We start from the raw sequence: 25,752 nt of genomic DNA on the forward strand, positions 1-25,752 counted from the left end.
GGGCAAGAGCAAGTGACTTAGAAAACCAGGGAGCCGAACTACCCTTGCTAGATGAACGAGGCGTAAATAGAGGGGCAAGTTCATCAAGCCTTTCAGTCAGCCATTTCTGAAAATGTGTGTGTGAAAGTGTGTGTGTCTCTCTGCGCGTGTGTGTGTGTGTGTGTGTGTGTGTGTGTGTGGGGCTCTCTGTGTGTGTGGCTCTGTGTCCGCGAATACTCTCTACTACTCACCTGACAATACCATTTGTTTATGTTTAAAAAAAAAAAAAGTCATGAGGAATGCCAATAGCTCTACCTTTAATAATGCCGAGACCATTGCATTGTAAATGCTTGTTTTTATATATTGGCAAGAGTGTTTCTCAACTGGGCTGTATTAATACTTGACCCCATGACTTTCTCTGTCTCACGCTATGACTCCAACACCCATGCAGCGCTGTTGGGTCAGGACTCTAAGACCCAGACATGCACCCAGGTAGAGACCATGACTGGACCTGAACGTGCCAGTCAGAGGCTGGGTGGGCCACACCTCTTGGATGTTCTAGATGAGGCTATTATTTTGAATAGGATCACAAGTGTCATGGCCAAAAGAAAGACTTCCGCTGTGCTGAGTGGTAAGGCATGTCTGCCCCATCGTTTATGCTGACTTTTTTTAACCAGTGCAATGGGGTAGATTAATAGTGAGACTGTAACCACTGAAGAGAGACTGGGAGTCACACAGCACGTTTTGCCAGAAGCTCTTAACACTGTAGTTGCTTCTACGATTCATTGTGTTGGTTCTGGGTTTGGTGCGATAAATACAGACCAGTTTTTAGGGCTGTTAGCAACCCTTGTGTGTATATCGAGGCCCTGTTAATTGGCTCAGCTATTGCTCCCTTGTTGATTAGTCCACCCCGGGCAAATTTTACTATACTCCAAAAGAAGATACCATCTTTAAATATGATTTACCCGAGGAGGAGCTAGGCTCGCAAACAAGATGGCTGCTTAGGGTCCCGGTTCCGTCGACCTCCGTCCCCTGCCAGATGATCCTGATGAAAATCCTGATTTTGCACCCGACCTCAAGGTGTACGAATCTATGTATGCTCCGATGGTGCTATCCCGGAAACTTAATTCGCTTATTTGACGAAGTTATGTCGAGTTGAAGTTTGAGGCCTAGTTCAGCTGGAGAGCCGGGGTCTCGAGTTTTAGTCTGGCCGGGCTGCAGTTGATTAACATCGGCTGCCAGCCGCGTCCAGGGTCCGGTCTACAGCGGTGGAAGTATTGTAAGCCCAATTTCGACGGCAATCACTTTGGAGTGTTCAACTTTGGTGAGAGGAGTGCAGCGGCAATACTGAGGCTGTGGGCGGGGGTCCCGTGGACCCGGTTTGGCCCCCGCCGGGGCTCGGTGGTCGGGGTCTCCGCCTGTGGCAGCGGGGTACAGTTTGCAGCCATAGGAAGCGTGCGGCCACCCTCTAAAGCCGTCCGCACTGCCATTGTCCGCCCCCCCCCCGGAGAGCCCGGGGTCTCTGGATGGTACGTAAATGTTTGTTTCTCTGAGTGGAGTGATGACCCGGACGGAGCATGAGCCGTCGCTTGCAACAGTAATGGCAGCCATCGGGGCGTTTCACACTCTTATGGACGCCCTGATGTGCGGAATGATTGCGGGCTTAACGGATAAAAGATTTGCGGGACCGGACCCTGCTTCGCTACATGACCTGCGCCAGGCTACGACACCCGAGACCGCCATGTTGTTTCCCAACGAGGACCCTGTGCGACAAGAGTGTTTGGAGCCCTTGGTCAGTGCATCGGAAGATTGTGACCCTAATGCTTGGAACGTTTTGCAGTGTGCATCGTCTCTATGGCGGGCTAGAGACTTGACTGACGTTTTTTTCCATGAGTCTCCTGTCGCTGACTGTATTGGTGCCTTCTCTTCATCCTGTTCCCCCATGGCTGGTGCGTGGCTGTGGAGGAAGCAACATCGGGACTGCCTGTCGTTGAGGGAGAGTTTTGCTGCTGATGGGGTTTTCCAGGATCCTAGGTTTTGGATTTGTCTTGGACACACACTTTTTGAACTCTCTTGGCATGCGGCTGCTTGTGTCGACTCAGTGGTTCTACCGGGAGGAGTTCATATGATGGTGCGGAAGGGTCAGTGCTGAGACGTATGGCCTAGGGTTAGTATTAGGGTCCTCCTGGAAGGGGGATTTATACTGTTGGGCACACGGGAGGCCGGGCGGTGTTTTCAAGTGCTCCCCTGATCTGTTTTCTTTTTATTATTGGTTAGACTGTTGCTTTATCCCAGGGGTTACTGTTTCTGGTGGGGGGAAGAGGACCAGGAGCCTGTTTGGAACTATCCTCCTCCACTCTTTCTCTTTTCTTCTTTTAGAACTTAGTTAGCTGGGGCGACAGACACACTGCTAGTTGGGGTTAGGCGAGAGCCAAATGCAGGGGTGCAGGGTGGGGGGATGGGTTTATTATTTTGTCCGTGTTCCTCTTTTACGATTTCTCTGTCCTTTTATTTTCATTTGTCTCTTCTATATGCATAACGTGGCCTATTTTCCTGACCGTATTTATTCCGGTATCTGGTAACCGTACTTCCTTTTCTATCCTGGTGTCAATGGGTGGGCGAGGTCTGTGTGCGGGCGGCTGCATTGGGTTACAGATAGCTTTGTCGTATATCCTGTTTTGTGCTTGCTAGTGCAGGCGTCTCAGTCGTTCCCTTTATATTGATCTGTGGCTATTCTATTTCCACCCGCTCACTTTATCATAGTGTTTGAAGGTATGGCACCAGATACGTCTGTTTCTTTTTCTTTGCTTTTTGGTTGGGGGGGGGTTAAACATAAAATGAAACCTCTGTCTTATCCTGCAACGTGTTGTAAGTTCAATACAACATTTATCCTGATTTGCTGCCGGACCTCAGGGTTGTCGGCTGAAGAGCTGTGTCGTTAGATAATACATTAGATCTTATTCTTGTGTGGCGGCCGGCCCCTGCGGTTGTTGGCCAGTGCTTGTAATTTTATTGAACTGTACAATAAAGGTTTAAAAAAAAAAATGTGCCCCTCGTTTGTGTCAGTTGACATGACTAGCAGGGATCGCTAAATTTGCGATTCCTTAAATGCAATCGTAAAATAAGGAATCGCAAATTTTGCGATTCCTTATTTTGCACGCAGATTTGCCTTCATACATACCACTTAGCAAAATTGCGATCGCAACCGCCGAAATTCGGCTAATTTCGGCGTTTGAGATCGCAATTTTGCTTGATTCATATGGCCCTGGGGATGAAAGATTGGTAGTTCCTTCTGTGAAAACCTTCTATGTAATTATGCGAGAGACAGGGAAGCTTGGCAGCTTCTCCTATATGATAATGTTTCAATGTCTGAAGATGAGAGAGGAAGCTGGTTGGCTACTTCTGCAGTGTCTATGTGAGAATAATACACTGCTATAATATTATGTGTTACCCCAGGGATGACACATTTTCTGTTCCTTCTGTGACGTCCTCCCATGTGATAATGCAATAGAGGGGAAAGCTTCGCAGCTTCTCCTATGTAATTATTATACCTTGTTGATCATTCGCTTTGTACTCCTTGTTTTCGTGCCATTGGGGTCAGAATTTTTATTTCCACAAAGTGGACAATTTTTGCCTGCCTGAAAGCGTGGGACTCCATTTGTGTGTAATTTTCTTTTCTTCGCTGTGGGCTGATAGTACAAATGGGACAAAGGTTATCTGCTGGCCTTTCGGAATGTCCATGACACTTTTGGCACTCTTAGCCTTGGCACCCCAGACATCGCGCCCCCACTTCCGATGCTCCTTTGACATGAATTTTAGCGCACTTGACTCTTCTGTAAGGACACCTCGGTTCTTTTTGGTCTTTAAGCAAGCAGACATCAGGGGAAATTATTGTTTATGTATGCACTTCTGCTTCCCAGCGTTCCACTATCTTATGGCTCTAGCGCTCTGAAGCTCGCTGCACGAGCTGGGCCTTCACATTTTCTCCTGAAGTCCCATCTATCTGATGATTCTGACCTTCGAGGAGTGGAATGTTGACAGCTTCTTCTGCAGTGTTAATGTATCTGATAATGGTAAATGGAAGATGAGAGAGAAAGCTTAGTAGCTCCTTTCGCAGTGCCCAAGTGTGTGATGATGTTACACTGCCAGAAGATGAGAGGAAGCTTGGAGCTGCTTCTGCAGTGCCTTAAGTCATATGGCACACTGCCAGAAGTTGAGATAGGTAGCTTGACATCTCCATCTGCAGTGTCTGTCTATTTGCCGATGCACTTTCAGAATAGAAAACAAGCATTTGCAATGCAATAGGTCGTGCATTACTGAAAGATTGAGCTATTGGTGTTGCAAATAATAATGCAACGCCAATAGCTCAAACTTTCAGTATTGCCAGACTTATTGCATAGCAAATGCTTGTTATCATGATTCTTATGGTTATGCACTAAATAGCATTTTGTTTAACTATAACCATATTTTTTCTGTGGATGCATGTCCCTTCGCTTCAGAGGAGCTTGTATTGCCCTTTATTTTTAAGAGGAGTTGTGCTCTTTTGCATTTAGCTTTTCTTTTATAACTACCTCTGCCAGTGATCCCAATACTCTTTCAGTCTGTTTACACTTGGGGCAAAGACACGTAAAACCTGATGACAGGTCTTTAGAACACAAAGTTGGTAAAATTAAAGGGGTTTTGTTGAAATTGGCTAATGTAAACCCCATGCAATTGTTATCGGACCTACTGTCCTATAGGCAACGAAGACGTTATGGTACGCTTAGATTAACATGTTGATGTTATAACAGTCAAGAGTACTTCAAATTGATCTGTAGAACAATGAAGACACTTTTGACCGCCACAGTGCCTACTTCTAAACCCCTTACAAAAGGGGGTGGTGATGGACGGAGCATCTGAGTCAATCAAACACTCACACCCAGTCAAAAGATCTGGGTTTAATCCATCACCATTCTTTAGCCCACTCTGCCACCCCAGTTCAGACATGGCTATATGCAAATCAGTCTGACCCTGTGCCTCATGGGAACAGTCCAGCCCGAACTGCCAAGCCATGTCTTCCCTGGACCGGAAACAAGCTTCCGAGGACCGGTTTCTGGTACTCCAGCCGTCTTCAGCCCGGCTTGCTTGAATCCAGTCGCAAAGTGAGCAAGGGACTCACGTCTGAGCATACCCTGCCACACTTATTGCCGCCAAAAGCGGTACAAAGCGGGCTAAAGAACGGTGATGGATTAAACCCAGATCTTTTGACTGGGTGTGAGTGTTTGATTGATTCAGATGCTCCGTCCATCACCACCCCCTTTTGTACCGCTTTTGGCTGCCCTAAGTGTGGCAGGGTATGCTCAGACGTGAGTCCCTTGCTCACTTTGCCACTGGAATCAAGCAAGCCGGGCTGAAGACGGCTGGAATGCCAGAAACCAGTCCTCGGAAGCTTGTTTCCGGTCCAGGGAAGACATGGCTTGGCAGTTCGGGCTGGACTGTTCTCATGAGGCACAGGGTCAGACTGATTTGCATATAGCCATGTCTGAACTGGGGTGGCAGAGTGGGCTAAAGAACGGTGATGGATTAAACCCAGATCTTTTGACTGGGTGTGAGTGTTTGATTGATTCAGATGCTCCGTCCATCACCACCCCCTTTTATACCGCTTTTGGCCACCATAAGTGTGGCAGGGTATGCTCAGACGTGAGTCCCTCGCTCACTTTGCCACTGGATTCAAGCAAGCCGGGCTGAAGACGGCTGGAATGCCAGAAACCGGTCCTCAGAAGCTTGTTTCCTGTCCAGGGAAGACATGGCTTGGTAGTTCGGGCTGGACTGTTCCCATGAAGCACAGGGTCAGACTGATTTGCATATAGCCATGTCTGAACTGGGGTGGCAGAGTGGGCTAAAGAACGGTGATGGATTAAACCCAGATCTTTTGACTGGGTGTGAGTGTTTGATTGATTCAGATGCTCCGTCCATCACCACCCCCTTTTATACCGCTTTTGGCCACCATAAGTGTGGCAGGGTATGCTCAGACGTGAGTCCCTCGCTCACTTTGCCACTGGATTCAAGCAAGCCGGGCTGAAGACAGCTGGAATGCCAGACACCGGTCCTCGGAAGCTTGTTTCCGGTCCAGGGAAGACATGGCTTGGCAGTTCGGGCTGGACTGTTCCCATGAGGCACAGGGTCAGACTGATTTGCATATAGCCATGTCTGAACTGGGGTGGCAGAGTGGGCTAAAGAACGGTAATGGATTAAACCCAGATCTTTTGACTGGGTGTGAGTGTTCGATTGATTCAGATGCTCCGTCCATCACCACCCCCTTTTGTACTACTTCTAAACCCCAGCAGAACCTGTGGTTTGATTCTGCTTGCTGTCCAGAACATAGAAATCTCATGACTGACCTTACAAAGACAGCATGAAATTGGGCTGATGTACAAGCCTACAGAACAGGTTACAAAAAAGCTCTGCAGACTTAGAAGGCCTGTATAAGGGTTGATTATTGGACCTCGTTAGAGCAGCCAATAACAAATGACAATAACACCTTCTGGAAGGTTATTAATTCCTCCCATTTTAAAGATACTTCTGCACCAGTTTTGAAAGCTCTTCTCTCTCCGCATTGGTTGGTGGGCCATTTTTGCAATGCTTTTTCTCTTCCTCACATGAAAATAATGATGGGGTTTCTCCCCCTGTCCTTTTGTATTATGCATATCTTTTGAGGTGTCAGAGGTTATAATAGCCAAGAGGAGCACTCAAGGCAAGACTCCCGGATCGGACAGGGTTCCCGTGGTTATATACCAAAAAACGATACCGACCTTTGGGCTCCTGTTCTTCTTAACATATTAAGGGACGCTGCCAGGCAATAATTACCCCAGTCCATTATTGTCCCAATATTTGAAAAAGACAATAAAGCTGATCTAGGGTGTTATTGCCCTTTGTCATCTTTTGATTGCACATTTAAGGTTTGGGCAGGATTTTACTGGCTAGACTCAAAAGCTGTGACAAAGAGAACTCTGTTCTTTTCGAAGTCCAATTGGGTTTTACACTAGGGCTGGGCACTATCAAACGGAGTTTCAATTTGTATATTGCTAATTACTAAATATGCTATGTCTAAGGGTTCCTTACGCCTTTCATTTACAGACCTTCGCAGCACGTTCAGCTGTGTCAGTTGCTAGTGCAAGTGGTCCAGGGTACAGGCATCGTTCATCAATCAAAGTGGGGGAGGTAGAAATGTGGATCCATTCAGCTTCCAGGCTATATAATCAACAATCAAGTGGAGAATGGATCACTTGATACGACAGCACCAGGGTTTTTTTAGTTATTGGTGACCTTCTTAAAAACCCTCATACACGCACGTAAGCGATGTGGTGGTATATCTTGGTTCTCCACCAATTTACGGAGCGTGGGTGCATCATCATAGGGTTTTTCTACTTGTATGCAACCTCCACCCGGAGGTAACCACTGGATATGTAGCAGTGTCCAGAAATAGTGCTTCCCACAAACATTTTTGTGAATTTAAAAATCCTTGGATCATCACAAGCAAAAGCAATTTTTAATAAAAAATGTGATTAAAGAATTATTTTTAAAACGTTTTTGTGTAGATTTGGATTGAGTTACTAGATCCTCTATACATAAAGGTTGGCTGACATGTTTCAGCCCCACTATGCCCATCCGGGTCTATGGGGCTTTCAAAAGGACCGAGATGGAAATTAAAAAAGTGTGTACTCACACGATTTGTGTAGCACAGAGTTGATTCAATTTGCCACCCTCTTTCTATTGAGGCCAGTAGTACCTGAAATTGAGAAAATAACTAGTTTTCATGTTGTCATTTTAGCCCTATAATTATTCTCTTTTCTGCATAACCACTCATTAAGTGACTTGTTTTGAAATCTAAATGTGAAAAAAACTGTGAACATTCTACTGAGGTATACAAATTTGTCTCATCTCCACCATACATTAAAAAGAAGTATTCGTTGTAATTGTATATAGTTTACATGGTCTTTAAATTATGTTGTGACTATACCAACAGATGTTAAATGGCAATAAGCGCGGTTCATTCTATAATTTCTTGGAGGATTCATAATTCTAATTACAATGTTCATAACTCAAAGTTAGGTATCGATGTGTTATCGCATTGCACAAAGGGGTAAGGTATCTCGTATATAGTGGTAATTTTTTCACTGTGATGCCGATATCCACTGTTGCCAATACTCACTATTTTTGTGTATATCTATAGTGTGTTCCATTATTGATATACATGCGTGTGTTTCCAAACGAGTTTATGAATTCAATTAACGTGGATGTTGAGTTATATATTTTGTGCGCAAAGTGAATAAATGACTACTATATACGCGATGCCTTACCCCTTTTTATGAATCCTCCAAGAAATTATAGAATGAACCGCGCATATTGCCATTTATCATCTGTTGGTATAGTCACAACATAATTTGAAGACCATGTAAACTATATGCAATTACAACGAATACTTCTTTTTAATGTATGGTGTAGATGAGACAAATTTGTATACCTCAGTAGAATGTTCACATTTAGATTTCAAAACAAGTCACCTAATGAGTGGTTATGTAGAAAAGAGAATAACTATACGGTTAAAAGAACAACAAGAGAACTAGTTATTTTCTCAATTTCAGGTACTACTGGCCTCAATAGACAGAGGGTGGCGAATTGAATCACCTCTGTGCTACACAAAACGTGTGAGTACACACTTTTTAAATTTCCATCTCGGTCCTGAAGCAAGCCCCATAGACCCTGCTGGGCATAGTGGGGCTGAAACATGTCGGCCAACCTTTATCTATAGAGGATCTAGTAACGCGATCCAAATATACACAAAAACATTTTGTATTAAAAACTATTTTTACTTGTGATGATCTAAGGATTTTTAAACTCAGAAATATTTTTGGGGGGAGCACTATTTCTGGACACTGATACATATCCAGTGGTTACCTCCGGGTGGAGGTTGCATACAACTAGAAAAACCCTATGATGATGCACCCACGCTACGTAAATTGGTGGAGAACCAAGATATATCACCACATCGCTTACGTGCGCGTATGAGGGTTTTTTAAGAAGGTCATCAAAAACCAAAAAAACCCTGGTGCTGTAGTATCAAGTGATCCATTCTCCACTTGATTGTTGATTATACAGGCATCGTTCTTCTTGATTGACTTGAGAAGCACCTCACAATGTCAGATGATTATCTGAACAGCCGCACCAGTGAATAAGATTTATGGTAAGATCTTTCCTGACGGTAAGTTAAGAGTTTCTTTGCTTTCCTTTTAAGCTTTTCGTTTCTTTTGATGGACCAAAAACCACTACAAGCAGCTTAAGACTTTGTGGCTTCATTTGGAAGTATGTAAACCGTGACAGACTCTGTTCCTCAAACTGAACTGGCCATGTGACTGCCAAATTCCTGCACAAGACAAAGACCTTGATGGGCCTGATTGCATTCTGAAAATGTGGTTCTGTTAAATATACACATACCTGTGCTAAGGAGATTTAATTGTGAATATGTAGCCATTCTGATTGTCTTATGCCTATTTTCAATATGTTATAACTCTGTGTCTGATTAATTCTTTTAAAACTGCTTAGCTACATTCGGGGCTTATTTACTTTTATGCTCCTCTTCTAGTAAAATAAAATTAAAAAACAAATAACAAAGGCAGAAGTTCAAATGTACTTTTAAGCTAATGAAGATTGGTGGTACCAGCTAGCTCAGAGGAAAGGGCGAAACATGTGTAAGGGAACAATCTACTATTAGTTTTGCTTTTAATGGTCGTGTACATTGGGTGTGGTATCAGCGTATCTGACATAAATATTGTTTTTTTTTGTAAACATACTCTACAAAAATATCAACCAACTGAAGTTCATAATCGGAAATCTACACCCCTTTGGATGACATCTTTGTAAATGATATTTGGGGGACACAATCTTTCGGACAATATTTCTGCAAATCATATTCAGACATATAAGCTGTGCATTATTACAGTGTTGTCCTTTTACTTTTTCATGTTTGATATTCTAAGATTGTGTTCTGACTTTAACAATGAGTATTTATAACTGGGATCTCATTCGTGTTGGTGGGTGTTCATGAACGAGATTACATTGTTCCATTTACACGCCATAAATAACCCTTATTTTCTGTCCTTCTGTTTCTTCCTTCAGCTGGGAATTCACATCTCATTGTCTCATGAGAAGGAGCCTCTAGGAACGGGTAAGTACTAGTCCTGCTTGTCATATCTCACTCTTGAATGGAATTACCAGGTTGGGTTTTATAGTGATAGGGCGGATGCAGACTCTTAGTCCATGCAGACATGGGAAATGTTGGTTCTGATTGCGTGTTAAGGAAGCACATGTCCGCAGTGGAGGAGAGAAGAGCATTCCTGCTGTGGTCTAGGTGCAAGTGAGGGGAAATATCTCTCGAGGTTTAGGGAGAGGCCAAAGTTGTAATCCAGCATGAAGAAAAGAGGTGTTTTATACTAATCTCTGGAAAAGAGGGAGACATTAAGCAATATTTAAGGGAATGAAGGGAAGTGCATAGTGCTAGAAGGAAGGCTGAGGCAGACTTTTGATTCAAGGCGAGGGAGACTAGGCACGTATCGAGTCGCGACCTCGACTGTGAAAGCTGTGATTCAGGAAGAGTGAGTTGGATCCTGTGATTGTGATTTAGAGAGTGTGAGTGCAGGCTGTGATTTATATAGTGGATTTGTAACCAAATATAATTTTTGGAACAATCAGAACCGAGCTGCTCTGAGTTAGAGTGAATTACATTAACATTTGTAATTTTGGATTAGAAAGTGAGACCCTGGCTGTGTTTTTCCAAAAAGAGGTAAACTACCTTTCCATAATGGTTAAATGTTTGGGATAGACGGTGATTCATATTTCATTGTCTTTTTGTTTTTATGGATGTCTTTGTCTGACTAGTGTGATATATATATATATATATATAATATTATACATAACGTCCCAACGTTTTCCGGGTATGAATTGCTGCCAGCCAGTAGTATATTGTTTTGTAGGATTTCGTTTTGATAGCATTTCTCATCTGTGATAGGCCTGTGAAACGCTCCAATTCACAGTGCACTGCTGATGCACTTAAGAGTGCTCGTTCAGTAGTGTGTGAACTCGAGTTTCCCTGCTTTATTTTTCCTTGCAATATTATATAGCACGAACTCGACAACATGGCATGAGCACAATTTACATTACAGAAGAACGCATTCATTTGTGGTAGGCACGGGGAGACAAAGCGATTTGCCTAGAATCACAGGATGTTGAGCTGATGCCGAGATTAGAACGTAGCCACCCAGCTCTAAAGTTCGCAATGCTAGAACTTGTGGCGGGAAGTGTGTCTAAAAGTGTATGTCGGTGTTGGCCATCAATGAGAGAGACCTGTGCATTTGTTAAATTGGTGGTGAAAAAATATGAGTATGTTGCTGGAGATGTGGGCCGCCGTGCCACCAATGTACTTACCGGGGGAGGGTAAACACCCATTATTCCGCAACTTTCTTTCTGCATACCATCAATCCGCATACTTTCATTACGAAAGTACCATCACTCCGCAATGCCATTATAACGCATGGCATTACATTTTATATGCTTTTACCACACATACATTTACAACGAAATTTGTTGTAAATGCATGAATGGTAAAAGCATGTTTTTTTTTAATGTTTGGATAAAGTAAGTATGGGTATAGGGGTATATGTTTTGGGGTACTGAGATATAGGTTTTAGGGTGTTTGGGTATTTTAAGGGTTCAGATATAGTTTTAGGTTATGGGGTACAGGGGTAGTTTTAGGGTTTAGGGATAGGTATGGGTTTTGGGGTACAGGGGTAGTTTTAGGGTTCAGGGGTAGGTTTGGGTTTTGGGGTATAGGGGTATTTTAGGGTTCAGGGGTAGGTTTGGGGGTACAGGGGTATTTTATAGGGTTCAGGGGTAGGTTTGGGTTTTGGGGTATATGGGTATTTTAGGGTTCAGGGGTAGGTTTGGGTTTTGGGGTATTAAGGGTTCAGGGCTAGGTTTGGGTTTTGGGATACAGGGGTATTTTAGGGTTCAGATGGGTTAGTGTTTAAGGGTGTTGGGGTATTTTAAGGAGTAAGGGTGGGTTATGATTATGGGGTGCAGGGGTATTTTTAGGGTTCAGGGCTAGGTTTGGGTTTTGAGGTATAGGGGTATTTATAGGATTCAGGGCTAGGTTTGGGTTTTGAGGTACAGGGGTATTATTAGGGTTTATGGATAGGTTTGGGTTTTGGGGTACAGGGTATATTTATAGGGTTAAGATGGGTTAGTGTTTAAGGGTGTTGGGGTATTTTAAGGAGTAAGGGTGGGTTATGATTATGGGGTGCAGGGGTATTGAAAGGGAGCAAGGTGGACACCGGGAGCTGGAATGTACAGAACCTGGGAAGAAGAAACAATGAAATATTGGGCACAACGCTCGCTTTTTTCCCCCCGTAATCCCGTGCCCCGCACACGCCCCTAGCACACGCCCACAGCACACGATATGAGACATGGCATGAAGGGCGGAACATACCACACACCCCCAGCGTTTGTCACGCCCCCAGCACACGCCCCCAGCACACACCCACAGCACAAGGCAGACACGCCCACAAGGGACTACTTTGCTGGCACGGTTCTTTTACCTTTTAAATATATATGGTGGGCGTCTGCATAGCCTATGCCCTTCTGCTGCAACTTCCCTTTCCAACGCTGTATTGGGTGTTGTGATTGGTGCTGTGGTTCCTGAGATTACCCGCCTCAAAGGTTTGGGCTCTCTCTTTATTATATTAGTACTAGCAGCCCGTCCCAACGTTGTCCGGGAGCAATCATAGCTCAGGGCCCCGGCCCGCCCTGACGTTGTGTAACCTGCCCACATCACTGCTCATGTCACTTTTTCCTGCTGTAATGCCCCGTTTGGTACCTGCCCACGAGACACATTATTAGGACTTGTTGACTGTTCTCCGCAGAGGGGTGACCCGGGTGCTCTGCGTGACGCACAGGCTGTGTCCACTACCTTTCTATATTTTTAATCCCCTCAATTTTCATTGTGTTGAACGTTACCCATCCACCTGCCAGTGAATAACATAACAGAACAGATTGTCTACGTGTGCTTTCTCTTTCTTTCTTTATACATGCTTTGCTTTTTTTTATTTTTATAAATGCTCTTTTTATTGAGCCTCCTTTGTCTCCTTAATCGAAAAGTGCAGGTAGTTGGCGTCACAGAGTACCTGCTTGCCCCTCAGAAGTTCCTGTACTGTCCCGTCACTTCCCCGACAACTAATTGATTCAATTTCAAAGGAAATGCCTTTTCTGGACAGCAGACACGCTTTATATTCACTGTGCTCATGGGCCTGATAGCAGTGCTCTGCGCGTTTCACAATTCCATGTTATCAGCACCTTACGCTCTCATCCGAGAAGAACACGGCAGCTGCTCCACTCTGGCGCACACCTGACGATTCAACATGATTTTCCGCGGTTAGAAGCAATCCATGGCTGCCACAGGTGCTATACAAACAGCCTCTACCTTAACATAAAACAGCATACCAAAACAATGCAGAGATGGCATGCTTGTACCTTCCCAGCACTGGTGGCGATGTCCGGACGGCTGCAGCGGGGGGCTGAAAAGATGGCAGTGGTACAGTGGTTGCCATGGGGAAGAAAGCGTAAGAGCTCGCAGTGTTTGCAGCCTTAAAAACACTGGTGCGGGCCCTTTAATAGGAGAGCAAGTGCAGCTCCTCCGATAGGCCCCGGTACCTCCTCTCACTAAATTATTAGAGCCGTACAGTACAGTGAATATTCAATCTCTGCAGCCCCTCACTGTCTGCCCGCCGATCCTCACCGCCTGTCCGCCGGTCATGTCCGCTGCTCCCCTGATCTCTGCCGCTCCTCGTCACTGCTCCTCCCCGCGCTGATCTCCGCCGCTCCTCCCCACGCTGTTCTCCGCCGCTCCTGTACGCCGCTCCTCGCGTGTACGCCGCTCCTGATGTCAGCTAGCACGTCGCGGCTGGCGCTACTTTGAAGGGACTACTTTTTTTAAACTTATATTTTTTAATAACTTATTTATTTTTAATTTATATAGCCTATGTCCATATGCACACCCTGAGGATTACAACAATGTATCGGGTGTGTGGATTGGCGCTGTGGTTCCCGAGTTTATATATATATATATATATATATATATATATATATTGGAGATGTTGATTGGATAGAGTTACATGTGCTGTATTTTACACAACTATGTGCTTTTATTGGTATGTTTATTTATTTGAATTCAGAATAGGCGCATCTTGGTAGAACCAGACAAGCCAGTCTTTCCTGGAGCCTGCATTTTGCTTGTTTTTCAAAACGATATTGCTAGTGTCCCGATGTATTTATTTTTTCTCTGGGCCAAGTGCAGCATTTACAAAGTGTCAAACTTTCTAAATGGGCCAATTGCAGCTAAACATGGCTACTTCCAAGAATAAAATTGCAATGTCATCTATTTGGACATTTCTAGGATATTATTTTTAAATATCTAAAGTTTTTGTAGGTGCAGTTTATAAAAAGAAAAAACTTTATTCAACATATCTTTACACAAAACTAAAACAAAAGCAAAAAAATGATTTTCAGGTTGAATGTAAAATATAAAATGTTCATAAACAAGATGTTTGAATTGCAAGCTAAAAAGCATTAGTAAATAAGTGGTAAATCTGATCCATAATACATAAATATATCACAATTATTCATGTCTTTCCTGTTTTCCTCATGCAGCGGGACCACTGGCTTTGGCCCGCCAGCTGCTCACCATGGACTCCGACCCTTTCTTTGTCTTAAACAGTGATGTGATCTGCGACTTCCCTTTCGAGGACATGCTGCGTTTTCATACACATCATGGCAAAGAGGGCACAATTGTGGTGAGTATTTGTCAAAGGTCTTGTCTAAACTGTAATTAGTGTTTCATCAAAAGGACTGTAGCCCTATGTAGCCGTACTGAGATATTTGCCTTCACTACGATGAGGGTGTGCAGCAGAAATGATAGACTCCAGGCTTCTTTCAACAGGGCCTGCTCCTCGCCAAAATGGTATTCCCTTTCTTAAATATAATATTGTGTTACAGCAGGTCCGAGAAACTTAAATTTTATTTGCATTCTAACCTATACACATATTTAAAGGAGAAAAGCCTGGGACAGCTGGATTCTTAGTGTACAGTCCGTATCTAGGTTCTATACCAAGATTCCAAGTGAGATGCCACATGAGCCTCTTTCTGTGTGCATAGGGCTGTGTTTCCATGTAAGGAATTTGAGGGTTTCCTTAAACTTCTCTACCTTCTTCAAAGCCTGGGTCAGTAAATGTACAGTTTATTTTCATTCCTACTGTTCACTACTCTGCACCAGTTCCCCCATACTGCACTCACCCAAAACATCAAGGCGATTCAGTGTGTTCAATTTCAATTATTCTGTGTAAGGTCAGTAGATCAAGCTCCCTCCAAATGTTATCACGTACTGCTGACCTGTAAAATTTCAAAGTGGTTGGTTTGTTAATCCGGCTCATCTGAAGTGTATCTTGGATTTATCTACAGAGCTCTTGATGATAGATTTTAACTGGAGTTCTCTCACCGTGCTCTGATTCACTATAACTTTTGTTTTACATTATGATTTTTTTTCTCATTATACTCTGGTTTGTTTTTCCCCCTTTTGCTGCAGGTGACCAAGGTGGAGGAGCCCTCCAAGTATGGAGTGGTTGTGTACGAACCAGAAACTGGGAGCATTCAAAAGTTTGTTGAGAAGCCCCAGGTGTTTGTATCGAACAAAATCAATGCTGGAATGTACATTTTTAACCCCAAGCTCCTGGATCGGATACAAGTAAGCACACTTGTTCTTGCCTGGGACATCTCTGCACACTGACCACGTTGCCTTTAGTTGAATTTCTCCCTCCTATCCAGCTTTCCTTCTCAAAATGCGTGGGAAAGAAAGTTTAAAAAACATTCTTTGTTTTCACAAAACACTTTGTCTTCTGTTTGATGAAAACGGTGAAAATCTTTGTATGCATGAATGTTATTGTAGTCATGAATGCAACTTGGTCAACAATCTGCAATATATAACAGAGGTCATCTACTGAGACGTTGTTTCAAACTGTTAATGATGGATTGAAATGTATTTAGAGATGTGGGCCGAGCTGTTTACTTTTTTCCCTCCTCCCCTACTTGCTTTTTTTGTGTTTATCTACAGTTACGACCCACCTCTATAGAGAAGGAGATTTTTCCTGTGATGGCGCAGGCAGGCGAACTTTATGCTATGGAGTTACAGGGTAAGAAAGTGATAAATATTTTGCAGTTGTTTCTTTTCTGGAACTATCAGAGAATCCTAAACATATCTATGTTAAATTAATTATTTGTAAAGATCTAGCTTCAATGCTGACACAATAACACAGTAGCTTTAAAAAACAGGGTGGACTATATTTTTATTTATTCAATCCCTTATCTCCACTCTATTGATAGGGATGAGATGTTAAGAATGGAGTTGGTAAGTAATGTTGGTCTGTCCTCTCTTGTTAGATGATATTTTATTTATTTTTAGCTCTTATATAATGGTGCTCATTCATAGTACAGGGTCTCATGGTGCTTAAGAAGTAATCCTGAACAGGGCATCAAGTAGCAGTTGCTTATTGAGCAAAAAGTAGGATTTTCTTTAAATTAAGTAGTAGTTTGGAGTCAGCCAACTGGGCATTTGGATATATAATTAGGCGCTTTGAATCTGGAAGGCTGTTTGTCCTTATTTGACTAGATTGTATTTCTTTACAAATTCAGCATTGTTCGCTATACGCAGATTTGAGCTGGCGAGTAGGGGAGGGTTTCTTAAATTTCCAAGCAAAAGAATTTGAAATGTGTCAGTGACATTCTTTCTGAAGGAGGCAAGCTGATGTAACTGTAGTCTTTTTAGGTTGAGTCTAGGCACTGCGCATGCACTGTCTCTCAACCTGCTGTATCTACTCGGGGGGCTTATACCTTTCCCACTGCTTTCCATTTGTTCCTTCATATGTCTTTTTAAATTGCTTTCTTTTGATTGGTGACATTTTTCTCTTTGTCCTGCCTTTGGGTCTGTTTTCACTTCTGTGGCGACTTCCTCTGTTACATGTCCGCTTACTCTTGGATTTATTTATCGTTTGTTCCGTCCACTCTTTTTCTTTTTTTATTGAAGGCTCCCTTCTCATTTCTTTCTTGCCCGCTGTTATGCTCGTCCCGCAACATCCGTTTTTTTTTTAGTTGGGAGCATGGAGAGGCTTGTCTCTTGCATAGCTACACCCCCGTCTTGCGATTTGGAGCGAGTAGTGGTGTTTACACATATTTACGATCTTATGTACACCATACCTTGGTGGCAAGTACTGAATCTGTTGCATTGCGACCATTCCAGTCTCTCTGCAATGTTTATAGAACTATTGTTTTTGTGGCATACTGATTTTAAATATATACCGGTTATATCTACAATATATGCATCTGGATTATGGGCTGGCCGCCTGTGATCTCTTTACTCCCCCCCCCTACCTCAAGAACCTGCAATCACTTCTCCTTTCGTTCCTTTTTATTTTTTGCATTTTTCTGTAGCACAAATGAAGGTCTCAAAGCACTTTACATGAGCACTAGTTCCATTACAGGAATTTGACCAGTGGTGGTTAATTTGCTGCATGGCTAAACACTTATAAGGTTCAAAGGTGTGCCCTATTGGCTATGCCAATGCTTGTTTAAATTGGGAGGCAGTTCAGCTATTTGGTATGCTCTGAACATGGTCAAACTTTTTAGTTTGAACAGGAGCCTACAAAACTATTCTGGATTTGCTACAGTTGTGCCCTTCATATTTGGGAAAGCCCAGATATATTGATTTGCCAGAATCAATAGTAATGGAATGAATGTGTGCATTAGCTACAGCAATTTTGGGGGGAAAGGTAGAAATTAAAGTATTCGTAAAATTCTGAGGTGGTATATTCAAGATTTTGTTACTGTTATTGGAGGTTTTGTAGATCATTGTACCTCGAGAATAGTGACTGAGCAGTACATTGCGTCCATCGGTTTGGGCCATAATGATTTTGTCCCATTTCTACATTCTCTTATAAATGGGTAAAAGTTGAGTCTCAAAAATCTCATGGGCATCCGCTTTCGGGTAGTTTCCAGAATTAGCAGCATGTTGAAACCTGAAACCGAGATCATTTGATTCATTATGCAGCATAAGAATAAGTTGTGTATAGTTCGCAAGTTTTTTTTAATTTCAAGTAATTTTTATTTTATATAGGAATTCATTGGAATACAGTACAATGACAATAGTACATATCATAAGATATCCACATGAGAAAAAAATTCATCAGAACACGTACTGGGTAAAGATTAAAATATTGCAAACTAAAAAATATGTATGAACTTCTGCAAAGTAAAGAAGACTAGGTTAAGAGAGAAGTAAAGAAGAGAGGAAAGAGCAAACAATTGAGTACTATTGAAACTCAGCTTCTTGTACACTGAGGGATGGTTGTTTCTTTGCAAATAAAAATCCAGTTTGTACCATAGAAGGTGAGAGGATTTGTTGTTAAAAGTAGCATGGTGTAATTCTCATTGAGGCATATGGGCTGCAGATGGTACATTATGAATAGATCGCCATCTGGTGTTGGGCTCGGATGATTGCACTTTGTTTTTCTCTTGGAGAGTCTTTTGTAGCTTGGTGACTCCTCCTTTGGTTGCTAGTGCGCATGGCCATCGGCTCCATCCTTAGATTGTTTTTTTCCGCCATCGGGTTCGGATGAGGATTGAAGCGCTCCAGATAGACTTCGAAAAGAAGTGATTTTTCGGCGCGTATTCCCTTTCCAATTCGACGGTATTGTTATCAAACGTGATTTCATTTCCATTCCGACGCGTTTCGACTCCAACATCAACGAAAAACTTTGATCTACGTCGACGAACAGAAGGCCTTTCTCGTCCTGGTCAAGCCCGGAGTCCATGGAAAGGACTCCATTTAAGAAATGTCCAACGTGTGGTGCTAAGTTCCCACACAAGGACCTACACGAGGTGTGGAACTTCTGCCTGTCTCCTGAACACGAATCCAGGGACTGCGAAGCCTGCGCAGCATTCTCCTCCAAGTCGACGATTAGAAACCGTCGAGCTCGAAGACACGAGGTCTCCAGAATGCAGTCGGAGGCGATCCCGGAGCTGTTCGAAGACCAGCACCTTGATGAAGAAGAGGATCATGAAGAACAGTCGGGGTCGGAAGGGGACGAATCGGATGTCGGAACTCGACGTGCAACAAACCGTGAGTGGCAACGTCCCCTTACCAAAAAACCGACCCCGTGCAGTAACGACCCCGCCTTCGAGCCCGGTCAAACCCTAGAAAAAAGTTTCCGACGCCCCGCCTTCGGGCCTCGGCAACGAAACCGAAACTCTCGGTCTCCCACCATGTTGGATCCGAAAAACGGTCGACATCGACTTCGACACCGAAGCTGCATGCAAGGGAAAGCTCGGCATCGAAACATTCCATGTCGAAACCGAAACATGCTTCGACGTCGAAGACTCACTCGAGACCGAAAAGGTCGGAATCGAGCAAATCCTCGGTGCCGAAAACACCGAACATTGACGATCGAAAGCAAAGGCACCTTTCGGAACCAAAATCTTCGGTACCGACACAGGAGCAACAAACAGATCCGAAACAAAAGATTTTGTTTATCGATCCACAAACTGGCAAGGTAGTGACGAAGAAGAGGAAGAATGAACAGCTAGAAGACAAACCTCTTCCTTCTAAGAAGAGAACAATGGGGACAAATACAACTCCTCCTACTTCTCCTCGACCTAGAGTCACACCCTCTTCTCCTATTCCTCACACTATGCCAACTATTCCTCCACCTTCTACACCAAGACCATCTACACCTCAGTCAGATGTAGACAGTGATACAGGGGAGGGAGAACCTCACGAGGACGATGACACTATCCCAGATGAGGATGACCCATGGGAACATTATGACGTAGGGTCAGATGATGACAACGACCCAGAGTTATATCCCTCAAAGCCTTCACCACCTGATGATAACACAGGGTTTGTACAGCTCATTAATAGGGCAGCAAAATATCATAAGGTAGATCTACATACAGAACCTCAAGTAGAGGATTTCCTATTAGAGACACTACCTATTGCACAAAGAACATCAGGTACTCTACCTATGCTGAAGGGTCTTCTCAGTCACACAGCAGACATATTCAAAGACCCAGTGAGGGCTAGGGTGTTAAACCCAAGAATTGATAAAAAATATAAGGCAGCTCCAAAGGACCCAATATTTATCAAGGGGAAGGTACCTCTGGACTCGCTTGCAGTGTCAACTGCTCGCAAAAGAGCGAACTCATTATCTACAGGAGAAGCCCCTCCACCTGATAAGGAGTCAAAATTAATAGATGCATCAGGCAAAAGAGTAGCATCACAAGCGGCAAATAGCTGGCGCATAGCTAATACACAAGCGCTACTTGCACGCTATGACAGGGCACATTATGATGAGTTAGAAAAACTCATTACACATCTCTCTAAAGAACATCATACCCAGGGGTGTCTTGGTGCTATTGACTGTCATAATTCCTCCTAGTTACTCAGTTCTGGAAAAGCCAGGTTTTTAACTTTCTCCTAAAAATGGCGACGGAAGCCGCTCCTCTCAGCTCGGCGGGAAGTGTGCTCCACAGATTTGCTGTACCATAAGAGAGACTCTGGCCGCCCCAACCCGAGGTACGTATTCTGGGTACCTTCATCAGATAATACTAAACAAATAGCTTTTTGAGCGACAGAGGTCCTATGTCGTTCAAAACCTAGAACGCTAAACAGAGGGCCTTAAGCTCAACTAGTTTGGCCACTGGGAGCCAATGGAGTCTGCAAATTTCCTTGGTGATGGAATCATATTTGGGGATATTGCTCAACATTCAAGCAGCTGTATTTTGAATGGATTGAAGTTTTTTAAAGAAAATTGTTTACGCATGCCCAAATAGAGACTAATACAATAGTCCAATTTAGTCTGGATCAGCGCTGTAACCACCAGCTTTCTAGAATCGATGGGGTTGCAAGGAATGATTTTCCTACGTTTTTTATCATAAAATGGGAGGCGGTGACAATATCATTAGATGAGATAGTGCTAGCTTGTTATCGATCCACACGCCTACATTTTTTGCCTTTAGCATAGGTTTGGGTGCTTCACCCATCCCTGCTGGCCACCAGAAATTGTCCCATCTAGGTTTTAACTCACCGAAGATAATAATCTTGTTTTTTTCGGAGTGAAGCTTCAGGCAGTGTAGGCCCATCCATCTGTTGACTTCTCTCATACAGTTCTGGAACAGTAGAGAAGGAGAAGTTTGTTTATTATATGCTGCCACAACTATCTGGGTGTTGTCCGTGTAGGTTGTTAAATTATAAACCCAAACCTCAGAATCAGAGGGGCAAGTTCTGCAACATGTATATTAAAAATAGTTGAGCTTAAGGATGATCCCTGGGGACTCCACAGGGCAGAACATAAGACTTTGATCGGAAACCGTCCATGGTGACAGTTAATCTCTTTTCTTTCAGAAAGGAGGCCAATAGAGTCAGTGCCATTCCCCGGACCCCCATTGATTCCAGCCGTAGTTGCAGCAAATTGTGATCGACCGTATCAAAAACAGCTGATTGATCGAGGAGGATCAGTGCTGCTGACCCTCCTCAATCCATCACCTTTCTGATTTCTTCTGTGGCATTAATCAGTGCAGTCTCAGTGCTGTGTTCCCTGCGGAAACCGTACTGAGAGTGGTCAAGAAGATAGTTATCCAGAATGAACTGAGATAGTTGCTTATTCGTAATCTTTTCAACTATCTTGGCTGGGAGTGGTAGATGGGCAATGAGTCGATAGTTGGCCGCATTGGATGCGTCCAGGTTTGGCTTCTTCAACAAAGGAAGAATCGAGCAATCTTTCCATATGGAAAGGAACTTGTCTAGATTGAACATCATGTATTAATTGGCATTAATTGAGTTCTGAAAAGAAGTGGAAAGACTAACTGTAAACATACTTAGAAAAAGAATGATTTGTGGTGCAAGCATCATCTTAACGGTTTCAACCCGGCCCCAATATGTAGAGCATTTTGGTGACCATGCTTCCGTTAGCTTCTTACTTTTAGTGAGTAGGGTTTCCTCAATATGGACCCTAGTGTCAATGACGGAACCTGCAAATTCAAGACCCAAATATTTTAATCTACTCAGTTGCAATTTTAGATTAAAAAGAGCCATTTTATGAGGAAGACAAAAACATTTAGGGTTAAAATTTCCATTTTCTCTTTATTCATAGTGTATCTAAAAACATTTGCGAAGGTTGCAATAACCCCAAGTATTTCCGTAATGACTTTATCCTCATCCTTAGAAAAGATAAGTACATCGTCAGCGTTTGCCACCAGTTTTTGTGTACCACTTTCAAAATGAATGCCTTGGATTGTGTCATTAGTCTGAATGGAGTGTAGGAATGGTTCAATTGAAAGTAGAAAAAGGAGAGGGAACAAAGGACAACCTTGTTTGGTATATTTTGACAAACTGAACTTATCGAATAGCTTGCTGTTCAGTTTTATTTGAACCAAAGTTTTCTGATACACCCCCATGGACATACTTATGAAGCGAGTGCCCAAAGTAAACTTTTTTTAGTATACATCTTAAAAAGGTCCAAGAAACTTTATCAAAGGCCTTATCCGCATCCAAGAGTGTAGCCATAGTGGGAGAAGGGATCAGTTTAGCTTTTTCAGTTACGTAACGGAAGGTTCTAATATTATCAGCCGCAAACGACCCTTAACAAAACCAGTTTGTGAAGGGCGGACAAGAGATGGAGCACCTTTTCTAATCTAAGAGCCAAAAGCTTAGTATATATTTTATAATTGGAATTAGGACAGAAAATCTTAATTTCTAATGGGTCTTTACCTTCCTATGGTATTACCACTATATGGGCTTCAGAAGTGGAGCCTGAAAGTCCACCTCGCCAATTGAAAATGTTAAAAAGAGACGTGAGATGGGGCAATAATGTATGTTGAAAACTCATAAAAACATTTGTCTGGACCTGGGAACTTTATTGGTTTAAGTGCGTTAATGGCTTTAGTAATTTAATTTTGTCTTGTGAAATTGGTTTATTAAGGTATACACCTGTTACAACGCATTTCTTACAACGCACTACTGTTACAACGCGACTTTTACAACGCATACCATTACAACGCATTGCGCTGGGGGGTGCTCTAGGATAGGGAATAAGTATAATTTACTATCCAACACCTTCCCTAGGGTCCACGGGGACTGGAGTTAGAATAGTAAATTATACTTACCACTATCCAGCACCTCAAAGCGCTATGCGTTGTAATGGTATGCGTTGTAATGGTCGCGTTGTAACGGTAGGTAGTTGTAATGGTATGCGTTGTAACATGGTACATCCGTTTATTAATAGAGTCCAAATCTTTTTCAGAAAGTGTGGGAAGCTGGAGAGGATCTAGAAAAGCTTTATATGCTTCTAAATTGAACGTATTCCCAGTTTTAGAGGGATGACATAACTTCAAATAAGAATTCAGAAATTATTCAAATCTTTTAGCTTGATCTGTTTGTGAACAATTATTCTAGTCTTTGATGACTGATATCATAATAGATTATTTTGTGTCTATCAGGTCAAAGCAGGAAGCCTACCTAATTTATTACATTCTAAAAGATTTTTAGCTTTAGATTTAGTAGACCATATATGGGCTCTATCACTTATGATTTTATTCTATTCATAATTTTGAAGCTTAATTTTAGATGTGGTTGAAGGTTCAAGGTTTAGTATCCTATCTTTTACCAGAGAGTAGATTTGTTTCTCTAAACGAATCAGTTTTGCATTCAGCTGCTTGTTCTTGTCTGACATAATGGTAATTATCTCACCCCTAACAGTAGCTTTCATGGCAATCCATATTGTTTCAGTGTCCACCTTATTCTCTTAAAACATTTTTTTTTAAAGGTTAGAAATTGGGCAATTAGATACTTGGAGGCTAGAGCAGCTAAAAGATCATCATTCATTCTCCATGAACACGATTTAGATTGTTGTATAGATAGATTTCAAGTTATTGTGATGCATGCTTGGTCCGATATGAGAATGGGCTCAATAGTGGGATCAATGGCTGATTGGGCCAATGTTTTGCTAATGAAGAATTGTCCATTCTAGACAGAGAGGTAAAATCACTACCAGTCGGGTTGTGCAATTACCAAATGTCAAATCATTATCCTCTGCCAGTTTATGGAGCTGTGTAGGAGAACGGTTAGGTCTATATGTGTATTTTGAGAGTCTGTTCAGCGTGGTTTCAAATGGAGTGTTAAAATCACTCACCAAAATTGGTTTATTGTTCTGAGGGAGTTCATGTAATTTTTGATTCAGAGAAGACAAGAAGGATGGGTCATCTGATGTCGGAGCATAGATATTTGCAATAAAAAAGGAAACAACACTTTTGATGATTTTAGATAGTAACTATCTACCATGATCATTGGGCTTGTTTTGAATTCGGAGTAAATCCTCCACTCTAATTAATTGCGACAGAGCATGCACAATCAGTGATCCAGGTATGTTGCGTACTACGAGCTTCCGTCAAACCAACTCTGGTCTCCTGAAGAAGTGTAATATCACTCTTCAGCAGTAATTTAAAACCTTATTTCGGTGATTGAGTGATTAAGACCTTTAGTGTTAAGAGAAATGATTTTCAGCAATGCTTGAGTCATTATGTAACCATCTTTTTGAAGAACAACATGGTATTCGATGAGAAAGATCCCCTTTAGAAGAAGAAAAGAGAGTAAGAGTATGGAAAAGGGTGAAAAAAGAGAACATTAGGAAAAGCCAAGTGACATCCTAGCAAACATTATCTTTGCATCGTAGTTCAGAAGAGTTAACCAGATGCCCAATGTAAACTCCATGCTACCCCCACCACTACCCTCAACCCACCCTAGAATCATACCCCCTCCCCACATAGCATAAAAGGGAGCCATGTAGGCCTCTGAACAGGAGCACAGTCCCAGACAAAGGTCCTTACCTGAGCAGTACAATAGTTATAAAACATACCAACCATAAAAATTACGAACAGTTTCAATGACACATCGTGCAAAGAACATGTAGGAGGCTGGCTTAGTATATGGTGCACACTTAGTTAAGTGAAGAACCCTGCACTAATCCAGACAACCCTTATGGTGATTTTAGTGTTCTTAGCCAACCTTAGAAAGCTCTCTAAGTTGTAGCTATGAAGAGCAGCCTCCAAGCTTCGTCCAGAAGGAGTGGTAAGGAGCTTTTTTTACCAGTACTAATCCTGTACTGTGGGTGAAATGAAAAAAAAACCACACAGTGTAGTTATAAAAATAGTAACAAGCCTTGGAAACTGCAAGTCGACGCAGTGCACAGGGGTTCTATTAAAGCGGTTCCGACAAGAGATACTGGTCTCAAACTTGGTGAGAAGACCGTGCAGGCCCGAGGAAGTTGCAGAACCACCACCTGTGTTGCTTGGCTTTTGGAAGTCCAGAGGACATCCGGGCAGCAGACCGGTCAGCTTAGTTGCGGTGCCTGCAGATGCAGGTGTTGTATTTCTATCTAGGACCCTAATTCGATATTCCCGATTCATGCCCTGATGTGGTTTTAATAAATAGTACCCTTATAAAGGCATAAGAATCGGATCCATATTTAGTAATAGCCCATGCAGTCCAAAGCACGGCAAGGCTACTCCCATAGACTCCTAGAAAGCACAACACGTTTTTTAAACAAACCAAGCCTCCAGCAGCCCGGGAATCCCCCTCCTCCTTTTGTT

At 42.8% G+C, this 25,752-nt stretch overlaps 1 protein-coding gene across 2 annotated transcripts in view; it reads left to right on the plus strand.

The window, feature by feature from the left end:
* The window catches only part of GMPPB (GDP-mannose pyrophosphorylase B), a 284,530-nt gene that overhangs the window by 121,841 nt on the left and 136,937 nt on the right, over nt 1-25,752 (plus strand). For both annotated transcript variants that reach the window (XM_086938773.1, XM_086938774.1), the window contains exons 4-7: nt 10,135-10,183; nt 14,716-14,858; nt 15,647-15,805; nt 16,172-16,250. In XM_086938773.1, the coding sequence (XP_086794899.1) occupies nt 10,135-10,183; nt 14,716-14,858; nt 15,647-15,805; nt 16,172-16,250 (430 nt within the window). The remainder of the gene's footprint in view (nt 1-10,134; nt 10,184-14,715; nt 14,859-15,646; nt 15,806-16,171; nt 16,251-25,752) is intronic.

Source organism: Lissotriton vulgaris, chromosome 9 (genome assembly GCF_964263255.1).
Source record: "Lissotriton vulgaris chromosome 9, aLisVul1.2, whole genome shotgun sequence".
NCBI classification, from domain to species: domain Eukaryota; kingdom Metazoa; phylum Chordata; class Amphibia; order Caudata; family Salamandridae; genus Lissotriton; species Lissotriton vulgaris.